Consider the following 16,937-nt stretch of genomic DNA (forward strand, 5'->3'; position numbering starts at 1 on the left):
GCTGGCATTTAAACCTGTTTTTTTTCCTGCGTGTTTCTTGTCTTTAAATGAAGATATGTTACACTGAGCGTCCGTTTTACGTATTCTCTTATATGTGTTAACCTCCACATTGGATAGACAGTGCGACTAATCAAAGTTAAGACTCGACCACTCTTGCAGAAATGTCCTGCCATGCTCTGTTTGGAGACTTCGGCTCGTAGAGGACGCGTCGCCCCGGTGCCATTGCGCACAGCTCTCCGGTGCTCCTAGTCTGAAAGCCGTGCGTAATGCTGAATGAACCGACCTTCCGTGACCACGAACCGATGCGACTCGTCAACCCAAGGCACCTTCCGCAACTGATGTCCCTGGAGGACCATGAGCCCACCATGGTGGAGGGGACCTTGGTGCCTCGCAACTCCACGCCGGCAGGAGAGGAAGGGGCTCCGGGTCACCACCACCAGTCCTTCCCCTGGGCGGTGACCCTGCTGGCCGGCGTGCTGATCACGACCATCGTGGTGGATGTTATCGGGAACCTGCTGGTCATCGTGTCCGTGTTCAGGAACAGGAAACTCAGGAAAGCAGGTAGAGGTGTTGTGCCCGCGTACACATCAGATGGTCAACACTATATGCTTTTTAAAGTGTTGAACTGACCTTCACCATCATTTATATAAGCCTATGGCATTCATCTAGTTGTTTATTGCAAGGATGTACTACTTTATTCAGATTTGTATATGTTTTAACCCTTAGTAGATCACACCAAGAAAGCACTTTTACATTTTTTTTGCTTTTCCTACTTCTTTGAGGCCATGACAACATAAAAAAAAGATTTTTTTGCTCTCATTGACCCTAAATTTGATGCTTTACAGACCTCATTAAGACCTAATTTGTTCAAAGCATTTTAAAAAACATGTTAGAGACACTAGTACAAACACAATGCAATCTGATGGTCTTTTGTGCATTACATACCTCATGAAAGTGGTAAAGATTGCCCAAAAAGTTTGAGTTAAATAGATTTTGTTTTTGAGCAGATATCATGACACGAAGAGTTGATATTCTTCGTTGCTGTTGCTGTTGTGTGCTTGCAGTCAACCTACACTGCAGCACTTTGCAATGTCTTATGATTTCCTCATGATATATTCCTTATCATATGTATATGACCTAACCTTAAAGAAATTGCTGTAATCATGTCATACATCTACCTCAATTCATCACACTGGATTCATTTCAAGAATATCACATGACTGTCACAGGACGTTTAAAATTAAATGAATATGGTCGTTTTAAACTCACAGAACAGATATAGTATTATGGTAGTAGTGGAATGTGTACCAGTTCTCCAAATGCATCACATCTATTATAGGAGGCACACACGACATCCTGCTGTGTCCGCTGATAGTGATGTGTTGTATGGAGGTGTGTACTTGCATGCTTATGGATTATATATAAATCATTCTGTTAGTGTAAAATGCAGTTTTTTGCACTTCCTACTCAATAACATAAGGAGAGCTTTAACAGAAAAGTCTATCTGGTGAAGTTGTTGGTCGGATGTGTTACACAATGATGCTCTGATCGGGACTCGCAGCACTTTATAAGACATGTTGTGGTTTTATAAGATTGCAGCGCTGACAGAAAACTTGTCAGTGTCTGAAAAAAAAGAGACAGTCCAGACCTCAGGAGGGGCTTTGCAGTGGCAGGCTGGGAACTTTGCCATTTTGGCTCTTGGTCAAGGACTTTCAGAGAATAAAAGTAGTGATGCCACAATTGATGACTCACTGTTATTGATGTGCAAATCTGATAGTAGCTCCAGACTGATGTAGACTACAAACCTTCAAGAGCACCGCTGTGCATAAGTAACTCAGGCACTTAGGACCCCTCAAACATACAGACGGAGGGAAAATCAATCCAGGCTCCTAATTGTTATCTCTCACTCAGCAGCATGCTCCTGTGGATCCATCTGAAGTAGTAAATATCACATTAAAAGCACTTAGTGACCTTACTTTGTGCTCATACGACAACATATGAATATTAATAAGTTTTTGTGTCTGTTTACGATCCTCGCATCCTGAAATGGTGATGCCTAACTTCCTGTGAAGCTCCAGTATTAATAGTCCTGCAGAAAAATCAATTCACTGCACCCACTGTTCAAATCAGAGGATACGTTGATGGTAGAGAAGCTTCAAAGTTCAAAAGGTTGCTGACCAGCTGGGAGAATGTGAGTGAGTTTTGGAGGAAGGTTTAAAATCTCCTCTCTGAGCTGCCATTCAGTGAAATGAACTCAGGTTACCAAATGTTGATAATTTTGTGCAAAGCAGGTAGATCTGGTGTTTGGTAGGACTGTTTTCTATTCAAGAGCTCTCACATTTACATCACTGTGATAAAAAGCTTGTCCTTGAACATCTTCAGTTAGAAAATCTTTTGTGAGTATGTGGTTTTTAATATGCTGCTGAATGGTTGCACAGCTGAAAATGAATGTGAACTGGTTTGAATGTTTTGTGGCTGCGGTGCGTTCACATGCTGATGAGAAGTTGTTGCATCTGAGGGGCTGATTGTGAGCGGCTGCTGAGCAGAACAGCAGCACTCCAGTAATGATGCTGGCAGGAGATTAAAAAATATGACATGACAACAGGAATAATATTTCACAGGTTTTTGGCTCCGGTTGAAATTCAAATCAAGCAGATGAATAATGGTTTCACACATTTCTGACAACTAATTTGCATAAAAAATGATTTAAAAAGCTGTTGAAACACTGATTATACTGTTTGAAAACTTTCTGCCAGCCCAGTTTTTAACATTATAGTTAGACTTTCTGATCATTTTAATGTGTTTAAACTTCTTGACAGCAATTTTAAGCATCCAAAAGGTCAAAAAGGAAGTGAATCTTAAAAATGAGTCAACATACAGAGTGTGTGAGTTAATTATCTGTATCTGCTGAGTGTCTAAACCTCTGAGCCTCAGAGGAGCACCCACTCAAAGTCATGCTGCTGAGCTCCAGACTTCTGACGGCGACAAATCAACATCAACCAATAATCAATATTTAAACGTCCATATCGTGTCATTCCCCGTAGCTGAGCACGACTTCAGTCAAAAAAAAAAAGACAAGTCATTTGTTTCCCACTTTTCCAGTGAGTGAAAATGTAATGATTGAATTGTTCACCTTCTCATTCATCTGAGCCCTTCCATCCTCCACTACCTCCACCCTTTCTTAACCCCATCCTCTCCCCCCTCCCTCCCTTCCTCTTCTGCAGTTATTCCATCTTCTTGATTCGATTCATCTCCTCTCTCTCCAGGTCTTTTCCATTTGATGCCCCTTTAATCACTGCGCTCTTCTCTCACTTACATCTACCCCCTCTCCCTCTCTCTCTCTCTCTTACACTGTCAGGTCTCTCGTTTTCAATTCCACCTCTCCCTCTCCTCTTTTCTTTTCCCGCAGGTGAATTTATTCTCCTTTTTTTGTGCCATTTCTCCGACCTTAGCTTCCATCCATCTCCTCTTTCTCCATCTAGCCTGTCAGAGACACATTACCTGATCATCAGTGTCACAGTTCATCATGTCAGTGTCATCGAAACCGACAGATTGCTTTCAATCTTCAACTTGGACAGATTCAATACACCTACCTGCCTGCTCGGTGTGAAAAAAACACCTATAAACACAACTCGGTTCATTCTATTCTGATGGAATACCTGTAGAGGCTGCTATCAATGAAAAAGAAAAAAGGCAGCTGAGAGACTTAGTAAGCTCATATCTGTGACGCGTCCACACAAATCCATGCTGAAGCCCACATGAAGGTTAATACTGTTTGTTGGTTGCAAACATAAAAAGACTGACAGGCAGTAGAGCTGAGTATTGCTTAAAACATTAAGATACCAATACCAATCCAGGTATAAGTGATACCGATACCAACTGAGTACTTCATTTCGATACCCATCATGTCAATAGAAGCATTAAATTTCATTAAATGCCATCACTCCTCCACATCTAAATGATTTGATTTTTACACAAATGCATTTCACTAATAACTCAAATTCACCGTGACTTCACCGTGACTACACCGTGACTTCACCGTGACAGTGGACCAATCACATATATCATTAAATCGGGGCACGCTTGTGTTGATTGGCTGTGAGTAAGTCAATACAAATAGTCACATTTTCTAGCTCTGGGTGCAACAATGATCAGTTGCAGTTATCGATTGATGGGAGACATTTTGATTCTACTTGGTATCGATTTATTTCGGCTGATACCTCAAAGGTATGAAGTACCGATACCAAGCCCTCCTATAAGTTGTTTGGTACTTTAAACCTTTTTTCTTATATTTGTTGGTTGATATATGTTCACCCTTTGGCCTCCATCACTTAAAGCACATTTAAAGATATTTTAATAGTCAATATGAACAGGAGGAATGATTACAGCGAGGAAAACCTCTTTCAGTGCTCATATGAACACCTGACTGCTGTTTTAAGACAGGGTTGAACATTTTTTAACCTAAAAGTTCTTACTAACAAGCTTCCTCATGATTAATTAAGAACAAATAGTTATGCTAATTAGCGTCTTCATTAAGACAGTCATAGTCAATAGTCACATTTTCTAGCTCTGTGTTTAAAAAGGATTGATTATCGGTATCATTAGACGTTTCAATTCTACTTGGTATCGATTTATTTCGGTCAATACCTTAATTAAGGTTTCAAGTGCAGATACCCAGCCCTAATAAGCAGTAGTTGCACTATAATTATCAACCAATACCTGATGTGATAACATGATGACAATGACGACGGTCAACAGAAAATATTGGAGCCCTAGTAACCCCCTTTGTCTAACTCCCGCCATCACCAAAGGGAACAGGTAAAATAAGTGATGTGAGGTCTAAAAAATACACAAACTCATGCAAATACACGTTTTGGCTCCTATACTGTGTGGAAATATCTGTACTTGTTAACATCTAAAAACAAACATGTTGCCAGTTCCTGTCTGATTGTCCAAACTCAACTCTAACCCTAACCCTAACTGTCCGAATTCAACTTATTTACTCCTGAAACTGAAAACTGTGTCCAGCTGGAAATCAATATGATGAATTGTGAGTGAGTGTTAATGTTTTAATCAATCAATCAATCTTTATTTTTAATTTAGTTTTAATTGATCTCAAAGCCGGTAGATCAGCAGCTCTTAACCTTTTTCACACCTGGAGGATAATAAAGTCTGGTTGGTGGAATCCACAGAAGACGAGGGTGGAGATTAACTAACAATAAGACCATGATCCATTCATTAGCGCGTATCTGTTCTTCATTAGCATTGTGGATGATTATTTGTTAAATGTTGCAGAGAAGAGGTGTCCAGTCTCTTAGTGTTGAGGCACTATGAAGGAAGTTTTCCACCCAGCTGCTACACAAAGGGTACAAGTAGAAGGTCCTAAAGAGGATTTCAGTCTAATCCAGGTCTGATTTCAATTCACTCTCCGGATAGCTGCCAGCGACTGATGATTTTGCTTGGATTGGATTGAGGTTGGATCACATTCCCCACCACAAATGAACCGATCCAGAATTAGTTTCGGACTGGATGCTGGACACTTCCTCGAAGGGTCTTAGTGCAGCTGATTTGGTCAACACAAAAATATGAATTCTGTCTCCAGATCTGTCCAAACAAATCACACCAACAGGGAGAACAAACATGGATGGATCATCTGTAACATAACTGATAGAATAAGGGGTGAACATTTATGCTTTGTGCTATTCTGTGAGTATTAAGAGCCAGATTTAACAAAGTTGGGCACTGAGGTGTAGCTGAGTTAGGTCAGTGATGGCTGTTCAGTCTTGAAGCCTGAGAGCCAATTAAGGATCATTAATGCCTTACTATTAAAACAATCATGTTTAAAATAGGCAATGAGACACATCAACTAAAGTAAAATAAGCAATTAGAGCAGTGTCGTAATGTTGAAGAAACCCAAAGAATTTGAATTTAGTGGGAGAGACATTTATGGAGTTTCTATTCACTTTTATAAATGTTTTTTCGGAGCATCGAGTTGCTTTTAGAATGGTGCTTACTTATCTTTTTGGCTTCTGATCCCTGAAACCAACACAATGTGTATTGTCACAGGTTGAATGTGTGTAAAAGTTGGGCCAAGAGTTATTTTAAAGCATTGTGTTAAAGATATTTTCTGCTCTCCTTGATCCTTTTCATGTGTCCCAAACAAGTTTAGAACTTCAGCTTTAAAAAAAGTTTCCAACCAGCATTAAGTAGTTATCATGAGTTGTCCAATAGTCACCCTCTTTTAGCTCTGTTTTTGCTCTCTACAGACTCCTGAGGGAAATATTTGGCTCTTTAGCTACAAAATGATAGACGGTGATTGACAGATGCCATTGTCCAGTCATCTGCCAAGTATTTTTTGAAAGTGCCTGTCTTTTTTTAACAGTTTCCAAGGACAACCCAAACCATCTGGCACATCAGGTTAGGAGTCAACACTCACACATTCACATGTTGGATGACCATGGTTATTGGGTAGCAGACACAATCAGAGATGGTCAGACTGTCCAAGGTGGGGGAGGTCCAAAGTTGTATGCCCTCTGATGAAACTTTGGGAGTCCAGATCTCAAAGTACTTAAAGTCTGAGTGCACGGCTTGCAGCTTGGTTATAGCAGTAGAAAGTTCTTTCATGGCCATAAACTGCAGTAGCAACAATGCAAGTGAGCTCACGTGAAAGACAGAAGGGCTTGCACTTAATAATCAGGAACTCCATTTCAGCAGAGCATAGGATATCAGCAATGAAAGAGTCTATCATAGTCCACCATAGTGCACCATGCATATGCCACCACCCCTGCTTTCACACCCACCATGTCAACCAAGCTGTTTGGAATATCGTTGTTGATCCCTGTTTCTGTGAAGAACCTGAAACTTCAGTCCATGAGTTTTCTCCATGTGAGGGTAAAGATGTTTAGTTTGTCCAGCTTGTTCGTCAGAGACTGCACATTAACGAGGAAGATGAAACTCCAGGAGGAAGCCTATCTTTGTTTATGGGATCGATAACGCGGGGTTGAAACAATTGTTAGAATCTCTGGAGGTAGCTGGTTGAAATCGAAAGGATGATCTAGGACGATGTTTGTACAGCAATGGTTAATATCCAGTAGTGTTTGTCTGTTGTATCTGAGGTTTGCATGAGTGTGTCAAAGACTAAAGAACGGACGGCTGTTTTTGGACGTGTGACCAATCTGATGTCATCATGAGGAGGACATAGAAGCAAAATTGCAAGGCTGACTTTCACTGAGCATTTTTATATATGTCATCTCCAGTTTTTGACCTTTGACTATGTTTAACACCCGTCTTTGTGACTATGAACATGACAAAAATCTTGATATGACCCGCTTAACACGAGCCTTTACATTCATATTAAATGTCAGCAGCTCCACACAGATGGAATTTAGTCTCGTTTAAGCTTTGGGATGCTGGATGTTGTCACTCTGCATCATGCGACGTAAAGCTGAGCAGATGGTTGCTCACTGGGTGCTGCACTGAATCCCAAACCAAGCGGTCTGACAGCTGGAAACCAGCAGGAAGTGGGTGGGAGGGGGGGTATACTCTGTAATACCACCCACAGAGGAGATTTGCTGGTAAAAAATAAGCTCACACTTCTTGTTTAACCTTCATTTTCATCTCAACATCTCCGGACCACACCAGAGTTCATTCTGAGGAACGCTAATGGTTCTCAATGAGCCCTGAAGCTCTCAACTAATCAAACTTGTTATGTAAATCAGAGCGCTCTCTGCAGAAGGGCGGCAGTGACTTTCACACAGTTTATAACTTTCACTGATGACTAGATTATGAACAGACACTAGCTTTAATTAGAGTTGAGGTTTAATTGTAGTCTATCAAATCTAACACTCTCTGAAGTTTCTACATGACATAATTTGATATTTATGAACAAATTGAGGATGTAGTTTAGGTCTCTTCTTAGTTTTTGTTTGCTGAGTAGTTGCCTGAAACTCATCATCAAATCTGCACAGCCATACCAACAGCTGTAGTATACTTACTTTGCATGTGATATCTGATGACTAGATTATGAACATACACTAGCAAACATACATACACTAATTAGAGTTGAGTGTAGCCGTCCTTGGATTGAAAACAATAGAGAGTCTCGACTGATGCATTGAAGGTTTTCTTTTATTAAATCCACCAAATAGCAGGTTGACATCAAGCAGCAGCTTTAATTCATCGAGTCCTTACCACACTGTGAAAACTGTATTGAAAACATACAACAAACATTTCACAAATATGTTTCCACAGCGCACATCAATATTACATGAATGAAAGTTACCTTAATTAAACTACACAAAGCTAAAAATCATACACAAATATTTCTACATGTTATAAATATACACAATCAAAGCATCACACCTCGCTGCGCTCTCCAAGGAATGTAAACATGAGATACGTCCTTTCTTCTGTCATTAAACTTTCAAACTGGCAAATGCGATCGTCCCTTCAATCGTAAACGTGCAAACTGACCAAGACAAAAGACCCAGATTGTGCAAATTAAGCATAAAGAGCCAATAATAATCCAACAAGCCCAAGTGGAGTATTCATTCACCAGCGGCTGCCATGAAGGCCAAGCAAAACTCGGGCGGTGCCGCCTACAGGACCAATTTCAATGGTACAGGATATAGGATTTCCGGTCAATTCGCACATATAGATCATATTAAAACACATACAAAATTCAGAATATTTAAGATGTTACAAAAATAAATTAGACATTATGCTCATAACCCATCCCATGTTATTATCAAAAATCTGAGTATGGTCATTTACATTGAGGTTTAATTGTAATTCATCAAATCTAACATTATCTAACACTATCTAAAGTTCATTCTTAATTTCCTTCAGGATTAATAAAGTATTTATCTATTTATTTATCCACTGTATCTATCAAAGTTGATATTTACGAAAAAAATCACAGACATAGTTTAGGTCTGGAATCAGTTTTGTTTGTGCTAAGAATATAGAAACACTACAAATTTTGAGTAATAGCCTAAAAATTATCATAATTTTCAGCTACACATCATCTAATCTGCGCAGCCATACGAACAGCTGTAGCATACTTACTTTGCATGCAATATTTTTCTGATATTCTGTCAGTTTTCACAGCTGTTACGCTGATGAACCATTTGGCAACAGCAGAAATAGTCCAATAATTCAATCTCTTTGCTCTCTACCAACTCCTGAGGGAAATACTTGTCTATAGCTGCTAAATGCTCCACTACTGTATGTTCACCAGCAAGTCGCTTACTATGTGTGTGCTTTCTGTTTGGGAGTTGAACAGGTAGTGTACAGTGTGTTTTATAGCTGCGAATGACACTTTAAATGATGCAAAAACTGGTGAAGTTGCAGCCTGAACAGCTAAACAATAAGCTGAAACCTAAAATCCCTTCAACTCGCAACCACTTATGGTCCTAAAGAATAAGACGGGTAACAAGAACAGTCACAAAATCTCTGTTTCCAGCACAGATCTTAGTTCCTTTATGGTGCAACAGATGCCTCAGTCTGGTGTTCAAAAGACTCTCTCGTCCTCAGAGCGACTATTTTGGCTATTTTGTGAACTCATCTGCTAAAGTCAATCTGTGCAGCTTCAGGATGAAAAAAAAAATCGTCTTGTTTTTGTTCAAGAGTCCTCAAGCACTGACTGTCTCAGTTTCTCTAAAAAAAATCTAAAGGGTTTCATAATCATTTGCGGTCCCTTTAAGGTAATTCTTGTGACTAAATCTTCTGCAGGATGCAAAGTTTCTGACTCGTGTTTTCCATGTTGTAAAACGTGTGCAAAAATGAGGCTGGAGTAAAGTACAAATTATTGCCTTTACTTTAACAACTGTCAAAATTACAAAACACAACGTCTCCACATGGAGTCCTATACTACTTAATACTTTCCAGCAGTCTATATCCTATAAGTCAAAATGACCAATCCAGCTCTCTTGCGCATCTTCAGCGTACTACCTTAAATGCAATTACCCAGAAACCTGCAAGAACCAGGACAGACTAATGGAGCACAGATGTAGCTTACATAAAAGTCAATGCCAGATAAGACAATCGACATTACTTCAAATAATAACCTTACTTATAACTAAATGACGTTTGTCTGTTGTTATTAAATGATGACATAAATTGAGAGATTTCACAAAAATGTAAAATCTTTGCAAATACACAATATTCAAATTATAGATATTATTAATGTACAATATGGCCTTAACAGAAATACTTCATTGGATGACTTGCAAACATGAAGTTGGATGAAGCCTTAGCATGATGAGGTGACCAAGGTAGTGACACTGAAGCTATTTAATTCTATTAATATTTGTCTTCTTATGAATTGATTTCACACATGACAGGTCTTCAGAGGGAGATGACTGATTTATTTTCCCCATTGAATGAATGCTGCTTGTTGAGTATGGATTTTAAGGGGACTATGAGGAGTGAAATGTGATGCCTACCCATCCATTAAACCTTAACTGCTTCCGTTGTGGGTGATTGCACCACTCAAGTAAGGTCACAACTGGCCAGCAGGAGGAAGACGTAATTATAAACCTCTTTTCTGGGTTTTCAGATAATACACCTCTTAAAAACTGATGTGTGGTGCTTGCTCCAGAAAATTATTTTCCACAGCTTTTAAAGCAGAGAGGGTTCAAGAAGGGCTAAAGAGTCAACAGCAACAACATGATTTCTTTGATTAGCTCTTGTTCAGTTAACAATATGTTTGTCTTCATTCATGATTACTGTGCATGGAGCCATTATACAGTTAAAAAGGATTAATTTTGTGTCTCTATAGAAACAGGATTAACCCATCCATGAAAAATAATACAAGGTTCTTATTAAAACAGGCTGGGATTTAAAGAAGCTCATCCAAAAGCTCACTAATTATTTCATTGAAGCTTCCCCGCTATTCTTTCATATCTTTCACAAAAAAACATGGATTATTTTGAGTATTAGAATGACCTTATATAGAGATTATAATACACTGCATTATGCTGTAACAGGACATTTTAACTTTTTTTTGTCAGGGATTTCCACTTTTTATCATTTATTCAGTAAATTAAGATTTAAAAACAGTCTTTTAGGAATCTGCTGTTTCCCTAACAGGTCAGTGAAAATACTCAGTAGTCACCAAATGCAAAAAATAATGTATAATACTCAACATGTGCAAAAATATAGGCAATAGCATGAAGACCATAGAAAGGCACCATCAAGACGTTTTTACAGAAACAAAGAAAACACTGGAAATGACGTCATCAATGCATTATATTGACAAACATTGAATACCAAACAATAATAATGGGATGTTTGCATTATTTATAAAGAGTATTCAACATGTTGCACTCAAGCTTGGTGACATTATTAAACCCAAGGATAATATACAATATATTGACTGAGAAGTGCCAACAGAATTTCATTGTGTAATTGTACGATAACAATAAAGTCTTCTAAGTCTGATTGTATGTTTTTATGTTTTTTGTTTCCAGTTCTTTCCGGTAAAATGTTTGTTTTAATGTAAAGCACATTGAGTTGCCCCTGGGTATGAAATGCTCTATATAAATGAAGCTGCCTTAGAAACATTTAATATAAAATAATAATAGGATGCTTGCATTATCGAAAAGCGTATTCAACATGTTGCATTCAAGCTTAGTGACGTTGTTAAACCCCAGGATAATATACTAATATATATATATATATATATATATATATGTCACACAATATAATGTAATTTCTATGACACCCATTTATACAGATTACAGCAATTCAAAGTGTCATCCTCCTCTTTGTGACTGTTCCTTCTTTCCTTCCTTCCTCCCTTTCCTTCCTTCTTCCTCCCTATTTTCCTCCCTCCCTTTCTCCTTCCTTTCTTTCTTGCCTTAATCTTTTCCTTTCTCCCTCCTTCTCTCTTTCGTTCCTTCTTCGCCCCCACCTTCCTTCTTTCCTCTGTCCTTCCTTCCTTCTTCCTCCCTTCTTCCTCCCTTCATCCCTTGACGCAAGGACAACAGGAGGGTTAAGTTACAAGAAGTTAATACGATGAAGTGTGTCAGTGTGGATGTGATGCTGTAAGTGTAAAAAAAAATAAACTAAACTGAAACACAGGAGCAAACAAAGCTCGATCAGCAGCGATCAGAGAGAGAGTCAGTGTGGAGTTTGGAGTTGGCAGGCTTTAAGTAGAACAGGGACGCTGGCCAGGTGCCCCCAGTTAGCAATCAGTGGCGGCTCGACTCCACTCATCCACAAGGACCTGCATCACACGGCACACAGAGCCAGAAGGAGAGACACTGGAGCCATCACAACAAGATATTAAGACTTCCAGCTGCTCTCAGATTGCTCCAGTGGCTCGGAGCATGAAAAGCTAAAAGCTGTCTCGCTGAAAGATTTTATCCTGAGCTGTGGGACAACTAAAGATGCATTTGTGAGACATGTAGGCTGGTGCAAGTGAGAAAGCTAAGTTTATTTACTAGACAGCACCTTTCATAGACAACAGTCACAAAGTGCTTCACATGCAAAATATATAAAATCAAATACAATCATACAAGAGAGATAAATTAAGTTAAAACATGAAATATACACATTAAATATACCAAAAACACATTAAAAACTTTTCTCTTAGTCAGAAATGTATCAACTTATCTTCATGTGACCCAGAATATACAAAAAGTGGAAATATTTTACATCTTTTTAACCCTCCTGTTGTCCTCGAGTCAAGGAAGGAAGGGAGGGAGGAAGAAGGAAGGAGGGAGGGAGGAAGGAAGAAGGAAGGAAGGAGTGAAAGAAGGAAAGGAGGGAGGGAGGAAGGAGCGAAGGAAGGAAAGGAGGGAGGGAGGAAGGAAAGAAGAAAGGGAGGAAAGAAAGCGAGAAGGAGGGAAAGAAGGAAAGGAGGGAGGGAGGAAAGGAGCGAGGGAGGAAAGGAGCGAGGGAGGGAGGAGGAAGGAGGAAGGAAGGAAGGAAGAAGGAAGGAAAGGAGGGAGGGAGGGAGGGAGGAAAGAAGGAAGGAGGTAGGAAAGAAAGAAAGAAGGAGGTAAGGAAGCAAAGGAGGGAGGGAGGGAGGGAGGAAGGAAGGGAGGAAAGAAGGAACAGTCAAAACAGATGGGGTCAATTTGACCCGGGAGGACGACAGGAGGGTTAAAAATGTTTTAGTGCAGCTGATACACAAAATTACACACAACATTACATATAGAGACTGATTTAGAGGGGCTACTGATAAAAGCCTGAATATGAACAGTAAGGGTTAATGCCTGTAGGAACAGATGGTGCTATCCAAGAACCTCAAGCTCATTGGGAGACTATTTAAAAGCTTTGGGGCTGCTGACTGGAAGGCACAATCTCCCAGCGTCTTAAAAGGTCTGAGATATAATTTGAAAACCTTGAGTAGAGGACCTTAGGGCTCAGCTCATGATGTGAGGGTGCAAAAGGTCGGTACAGTGGAGTCAGGACATGAAAGGACTCCAAAAAGACTGCAAGACCACCAAGAGCTTTAAAACAAGTAAAACTAATTTAAAAAGACGAATTCAAGAACTGACAGGGAACCAAAGTAAAAAGCTATAATGTATTCTCTCCCTCTGGTCTCAGTCACTCTGGCAGTGTGGAAGTAGATGAATAAAATGAATAAACACAATAGATTTCATTCCCCAGGAAGCTCCTTTGTAGACACTGTTCCCTCCTTTTGTAAAAGCTGGTAACTCCTGCTGTTTAATTCCTGTATTAGTGCACATTTAGTATATTTAGTATATCACTCCCTATGTTCCCACAGCCCTATGTTCCTCCAGCCTTATGTTCCCTCAAGGATTTTCTACCTAGTTCGGCCCTCCTCAGGCCTACATTCCCATGGTACAGGAATGGCCATTCCCTAATGCACATAATGTGCTGTTGGCCCCTCATGTTATTATTATTATTATTATTAGTAGTAGTATTTTATTTTATATTAAACTCAGGGAACATAGCACTGAGGGAACATAGGGCTGAGGGAACACAGAGCTGTGGGAATATAGGGCTGAGGGAACATTGAGCTGAGGGAACACAGAGCTGTGGGAATATAGGGCTGAGGGAACATTGAGCTGAGGGAACATAGGACTGAGGGAACACAGAGCTGTGGGAATATAGGGCTGAGGGAACATTGAGCTGTGGGAATATAGGGCTGAGGGAACACAGAGCTGTGGGAATATAGGGCTGAGGGAACATAGCACTGAGGGAACATAGGGCTGAGGGAACACAGAGCTGTGGGAATATAGGGCTGAGGGAACATTGAGCTGAGGGAACACAGAGCTGTGGGAATATAGGGCTGAGGGAACATTGAGCTGAGGGAAGATAGGACTGAGGGAACACAGAGCTGTGGGAATATAGGGCTGAGGGAACATAGGGCTGTGGAAATGTAAAGAAAAAGGTTTAGAGAAGCGTCTGTTTTGAGTGTGATAGTTGGCTGACTAATACCTATATAAGAAGTATCACATATAAAGGAATAACGGCCATGTTGATGTATATATTCACATTTAAGGGTTACAACGCAGCTATGTGAAGGGTTCAGACCTGAATGAATCAGACGAGGCCCATCTGCTGTTTCTCTCATGTCTGTGGCAAACTTAATTCAACTTTAGTTTTATGTCCATTTGCTGCCTATTAAAAACACATTTGGAGCAAAATACTTTCTTTTCTTTTTTTTTTCCTCCAAAAAATTTATTAAAGAGAAAAATTGAGGCCAGGCAGCTGCAGCTTCCACAACCAGTGAATTTCTTTTCCTTTTTACCATTAATTTGCTGGATTGATTTACCTATTTGGTAAATGTTGGGACCTGTTAATGGTGTGTTGCACTGATTTGGATTGAGAACTATGAAACTGCTGGTAATGATGGTGTGTAATGATGCGCAATGGCTGATTTGGTACTGTTGGAGGGTTATGCCATGGGATGAATAAAGAGAGACAGAGTGACTCATCAAAATGACTAAAGAGCTAAGGGGCGTTTTCTTATTTTATATTCCCAATAATAAATCTCAGTCCATCAAGCTTTACAGTACAGGCCTGAGAGAAGACACAGATGATAGGAAAGTTGTTTTGCTATATGATGTATTGAATCTATCGTACCTTCTGTGAATCTATAACTAACTTTGTACAGTCACCTTTGAGGATACAGGCATGTGAGGTGGTATTATTATATTAGACAAGTAGTGCTTAAATGTTCAGGTCACCCAAATCACACTCTCACACTCTCTCTCTCTCTCACACACACACACACACACACACACACAAAACCCAACATATTTTTCCACTTAGGTGCTTTCTAGCCATGCAGATAATTCTGAGCTATTAATTTCTGCCTCATTTCAATATAACACAATGAGCACCAGAATCTAACACTCTCTCATGGATAGACGCCAGTAGAAGTGAAAAAATTTGAGTTTTTCGTGAGTTTGGCTAGGCCTGTCATGTGAATTACTTTTGTTGGATGATACATTGTCTCAGAAATAATCGCGATAAACTATACTATTGTCATTTAAAGATCATTTTATACCACTGATATAATGATAATATAATAGTTGGGGTTAGGATTGGAGAGTGGGCACTCCTCTTAAGTAAAAACACAGACTGCCATTATGGGTCGGGACAGAGTTATTTACCTTTAAGTCCATATAAGCAGCGCCGCTGGCTTCTGCAGTTTCCACTCAGGACATGCACAGAGAGGAATGGACACTACTCACTTAGCTAATGTGACATGAATAGCCTCTTAGCTGCTAAGTGTGGCAATACTGAGGTGAAAAAAAGATCATAGGTCATGTTTATATGATAAGTCCATATATAGACATGATGATGTTGATAATTACGTTATTGTATGATAAATTGATATTGTGACAGGCCTAAGTTTGGGAGTGTCTTGCACTATATTGGCTCTCTAGAGTTATTTTAATGATGTTTTAGCACCTACTAGTGGTGGTTTTGTTTTAACAGGAAGTAGACTGCATGTGATCTGAAAGTAGATGATCTTTGTGAGTAGGGTGCTTTAGTGAACTTTGTAAGATATATGTTGTAATTACTGAGATTTAACATGTGCTTGTCTGGTTGGCAATGCACCAAAATAGAGTGCATGCTCTAAGAAGTAAGTTGTATGTAAAGTGCAAGTGCATTATTATAAGTTAATATACATTTCGAGTAGAAAAGCAAGCAATTCAGTTTATTTAAAATTCATATGGTGTGCAGCAGTCACAGCAAGTCACAGCTTCTTTGTCATAGCACCAACACTATTAAATTGGTTATGTATTTTGTTCCAGTTTCACTCTTTATTCATAAATGCATCAACAATGGCATCTTATTAGAGGCACAACTAAGATGATCCCTGATTCTTCTGCATTTATTGGATTGAGTTTAGCTTGCTGTTAAATTGTGTTGCCAGATAATGAGAACAGTACAAGGGGGACTAGCCCTGTCTATTTCACTCAGTTTAAGCATTTATATTTGTGATTAGTCATTGCCGGAAGTATCACATCACTGCGTTAAGTCCTCCATCAACCTCCCTGCAGGTGAGACTCTCGCCTCCCTCACACCTCTCCCCGATAAACACAGAGCAGAAGAGAGATGTTACAACAACAGCAACAGGTGGCAGGAAGTTTAACAATTCAGCGAGCATCTGCCGTAACTGTGAGGCATGTGCTCTGCTGCAGTGAACGACATGAAGTCATGGCCTCACTTTTCCCATCCTGACATCTCGTCTGATGAGCTTGACCTGATCAAACCACACGCACGACCCCATGCTGCTGCAGCGCACCTGCCCAAAGATTCAGACGCTGTGTCGAGCTGCCACGGCACCATGATTTATTTTGTCTAATTTCCTGTAACTGCTCGGCTACTTTATCATTTGCTGTAATTCTGACTGTTGGTGTTTTTTAGAGATGGAGAGGACACGCGGCGCGGCTGCTGCTCGAGGCGCAGACGCTATTCCAGACACAACAAAGCCCTGCCTCGTT

At 39.8% G+C, this 16,937-nt stretch overlaps 1 protein-coding gene across 1 annotated transcript in view; it reads left to right on the forward strand.

Annotated features, from left to right (window-relative positions):
• Window positions 1–266: 266 nt before the first annotated feature.
• Window positions 267–16,937, forward strand: part of mtnr1al (melatonin receptor type 1A like) — a 28,210-nt gene continuing 11,539 nt past the window's right edge. The window contains exon 1 of the mRNA XM_053324164.1: window positions 267–561. Within this exon, the coding sequence (XP_053180139.1) occupies window positions 267–561 (295 nt within the window). The remainder of the gene's footprint in view (window positions 562–16,937) is intronic.

The sequence above is a fragment of the Scomber japonicus genome, chromosome 8, assembly GCF_027409825.1.
Source record: "Scomber japonicus isolate fScoJap1 chromosome 8, fScoJap1.pri, whole genome shotgun sequence".
Lineage (NCBI taxonomy): Eukaryota > Metazoa > Chordata > Actinopteri > Scombriformes > Scombridae > Scomber > Scomber japonicus.